At 44.3% G+C, this 3706-nt stretch overlaps 1 protein-coding gene across 1 annotated transcript; it reads right to left on the bottom strand.

The window, feature by feature from the left end:
• Positions 1-2505: 2505 nt before the first annotated feature.
• LOC103801361 (proline-rich protein 5-like) lies at positions 2506-3108 on the bottom strand. Its single transcript, XM_009073774.1, has one exon. It carries the CDS (start codon positions 3106-3108, stop codon positions 2506-2508), a length of 603 nt encoding a protein of 200 aa, XP_009072022.1.
• Between the last annotated feature and the right edge of the window lie 598 nt (positions 3109-3706).

A 3706-nucleotide genomic window follows, 5' to 3' on the forward strand; every position in this document is an offset into this window, starting at 1 on the left:
CACTGCCAGCACGCCAGAGGAGTCAAGGTCTTGTGTCATAGGGAAGGGCACTAACCATGCAAGAGCTCAGGCAGGAAGGGTCCTACCAGTCTTTTTCTCTTCTGTGTTGAAACTGTGCTTAAACATTTCACAATAATTAAGTAAGCTTATGACTCTTAATGCATTTAACGTTCCTTAAGGGAAGAAGGTGCGCAGGGGTCTTGACCCACCATCATTTTTACTTTTTCTTGTAGGGGTTTGAATTTTACCTTCTCCTGCCCTGTATCCTTAGAACAAGGCTGTGGATACTCTTTTCCTCCAACTTAAGTAATAGTTCAGGAAATAGAACAATGTTTGAGAGAAAGAGTGAGGGTAGAGATTGAGGCTGCCAGCATGGCAGCTTGTACCACTTTAGGAAATCATCGCTCCTGTCATAGCCTGGATTCAATTTCACTAAGAGCTCCACTCTCCCCTTTGCTTTGCACAGGGCCAGATATGGCAACAAATGTGCCTTGAGTCTGAGAGCTCATCACACCCTCCAGCAAGGAGAATGTTGGCAAAGACCCATTGGTAGGAAACTGATAACCCCCAGATTGAGCAAGTTGCCAACATACTCAGCCCCATCACCACAGTGCACCACTGTGGGTTGTACAGGCATCACCATGGCCAGAAGAGGTCAAATGAGATCTGATAATCTGCAACTTTTACTTGCACACCCAGAGGGGTAGTCCTGTGCCTGCTTCCTAAGCCATTTCATTTATTGGACCTCAAAGATCCCCCAGGCACTGTATCTGCTCTCACTGAGGGTGTGATCTGCTGCATCACATCCTCAGTGTTTCAGGCAGTTGGTGCTATGCCCCTCCTCACCGATTCTGCCCCACATTGTGTGTTCCCTAGCTGAGTTTGGGACTCTGGAATGTAGATGCATTTACTGATTCTTGTCTAAGAGAAACTTTTAAGTATGACCTAACATTAAGTGCCTACCTGCAGGGAACACTGCACAGCTGAACTGGCCAAACACAAAGAAGCAAAACAGGCTCCAAACCCCTCACTTATGGGGCCCCTTCCTCAGCTGGATTCTGAGGTTCTCAAATCTCTGCACTACAGGGAGCCTGCACGTCACTTTAGAAGATGAAGTCTCCAGCAGGAAAGCAGGGTGGTGGCAAAAGACTGAGCTAATGCTTTCCAAATGATCAAGTAGTGAGGCCAAAGGAAAGTAAGCATCAGAAATGGGGCCTTGAGCCTAGAAATGTAATCAAAGCCTGGGGAAGAGTTTGGTGAATGTTGAGGTCAACAGTGCAAGTGCAGAGCAAAGCTAGAGAGTCCTTGAGCACCTGAGCTAAGAACCAGATGCTGCCAGACTGAACTGACAACCAGTCTCTGCTGACAGCTTGGGAGTTACTGACTGACTCCCTCCTCCCAAGGAGATACCTAGAATGATGTGGCCTTCTTCACTGTAAAAACACCTGATCACAAATCTATCACACATCAGGATTTCTACTTCACCTTAGTATCATGTGCATCAATCCTCTGCAAAACTACTGTCATGGCTCTTACACCACCATGTTACTGTGAGGGAGAATCAGAGTTGGGAGTGCTCAGGGTGAGAAGAGCTGCAAGGTTCACACTGCCCAAATATCTAGACATAATTGACAGCATATGCATTATGATATTTAAGATTACAAATATATATAATGAGGATTTCCAGTGCAAGGCTTTACTTTCATTTACTTAGGAAACATCTAAGTTGAATTCTGCTGAAATCTCCTCATACAATGGATGTTCCAGGAGTTGACAGTGCAGATTTCTTGGAAGTGCCACATTCAGAGCAAATTAACACAGCCTTAAGAGTCAGTTTTGAGACAACTCTCTGACAGACACAAGGTACTGGCTGTGAAACAGAACATGAGACATAAGGCATTGCGTGACATCAGGTAGCACATTTCTGTTTATTTGCCTTTCTTCAAGAACTCTTAACTCTCCATTAGGCAAAGGAGAGCATACAAGATGTACAAGAAAAAGATTAGAAGAAATTTCTTTACCACTGTATTCTGTGGCATGAAGGCCCACAGCCTCTGGGGTTTGGTTGGTTGGTTGTTTTATTAAAGGAAATGTTTTTACTCTGGCTGAGGTGTTACAGTTCAGAGAACAACCTGTTGTCTACAGGAAATCTCTTTAGAAAATTAAAAGTGAGCACAGCTATTTGCTGGGCTGTTCTACTGAACAAACACTGCCAGCTGCACTAATAGCATTTTACCAGACACTTGTCAGCTTTGTGAATCCCTAAGTTTATAAAGACAATAGGAAATGTGACTGCAGAGTGACAGGGGGAAGTAGTTCCAGTTTCTTCCCCCTCACAGCAGATTCCTGCCTGCTGCAAACTTGTGTTTGTTTACTTCAGTATAGCTGTGATGACCTACAGCAGAGGTTCTGCCCTAGACATAAGCAGCTTGACCATAGTCCGACTCACTGCATTAGCAACTTTGATATATAATATTAAAACCCAAAGTTTGTCTCCAATATCCTTCACATAATGCTCTGTCTGTTCACATCCACATTGTATGCTGATGAATTGGAACAGCCTCGGCCAAAATCAATAAAAATGCCTTCAGAATCAGAGTCGATTGACTCCAAAATCTGATCCACTATGTTCTCTGGGCTGGACGAGGGAACTGGAATCAAGGAAGGGTCTCTGTCCAGCTCAAAAGACCTATGTGGGTCCTCCATCGAGTGGAAGAGTCCTTTCTGCTGCTCAGCTGTGCTGAGTTTGCTGGAGCATTGCACTGACCCGGTGCTGGGCCTCTCCTGGTCTCCTGACAGTGAGCTTTTTGTGGTTGTCATGGAGCTCTTGGAACCGTTGTCCATGATGGTGGTGAGGTTGGAGTACCCCTGGAGCTCCAGGCAGGAGGTCATTTCTGAGACGGAGTGCCTTCGGATGCCTGTTCCGTTGGCAGCCATGCCCTCAGTTTCATACTCGGCCACTGGTGTCAGCAGTGGATTGTTGTAGCTCTTGGACCTCACCACAGGGTTCTTGGCCAGGATGTCACCCGACTTCGATCGCCTGAAGAATCGCTTCTCTGTGAACACAGAAAGACCCAGGGTCATATCTCCAGAGTCCCCTGTTCTCATGGTACTAATAATTACAAGTGTTCAAAAGAAAAGTGAAGGCCTGAATATTCATGAGCTTTTCTTGAATGACAGAAGGTTTTACAAAAGTTTGTTGTTTTTTTAGATCCGCAGGCTTCAGGTTTCTTAGATTTCTTTCACATATTTAAGAATACATTTTGTTGGTTTTTTAGATCCACAGGCTTCAGATTTCTTAGATTTCTTTCACATATTTAAGACCCCAAACCTACCTTTACAAGTAATAGCTGAGATTCCCTAATATTCACACAACTTCAGCAGCTGGAGCAAACCAGTGAACGCTGTGTGAGAGGTGATACACAATTACAAATACTTTCTTTAGACAAGAACAGAAAGTGCAATTCTGTCCTTGTTCAGGCTATAAAGGGAATCACTCATTTCTAGGAGTTGAAATTTAACTTTTTCACCCTCACTGGGAAAATAAAGTCTCTTCCAATTTGGGGCACAAGGATTAAGACAGACAGTCTTTCTACTAATTCTGGAGAAACTTAGATTTAAAGCATCATCCAGAGACCACATAAGGAGAGAGTACCAAGAGTGTTTGGAAATGTTAACTGGAGGGGAATGCCCACAGGAACCTATT

This window comes from Acanthisitta chloris, unplaced genomic scaffold, assembly GCF_000695815.1.
Source record: "Acanthisitta chloris isolate BGI_N310 unplaced genomic scaffold, ASM69581v1 scaffold1774, whole genome shotgun sequence".
NCBI lineage: Eukaryota > Metazoa > Chordata > Aves > Passeriformes > Acanthisittidae > Acanthisitta > Acanthisitta chloris.

What these genes read in the sequence shown, in the direction of transcription:
- LOC103801361 (XM_009073774.1), bottom strand. Translation starts at nt 3,108, where the DNA reads ATGAGAACAGGGGACTCTGGAGATATGACCCTGGGTCTTTCTGTGTTC.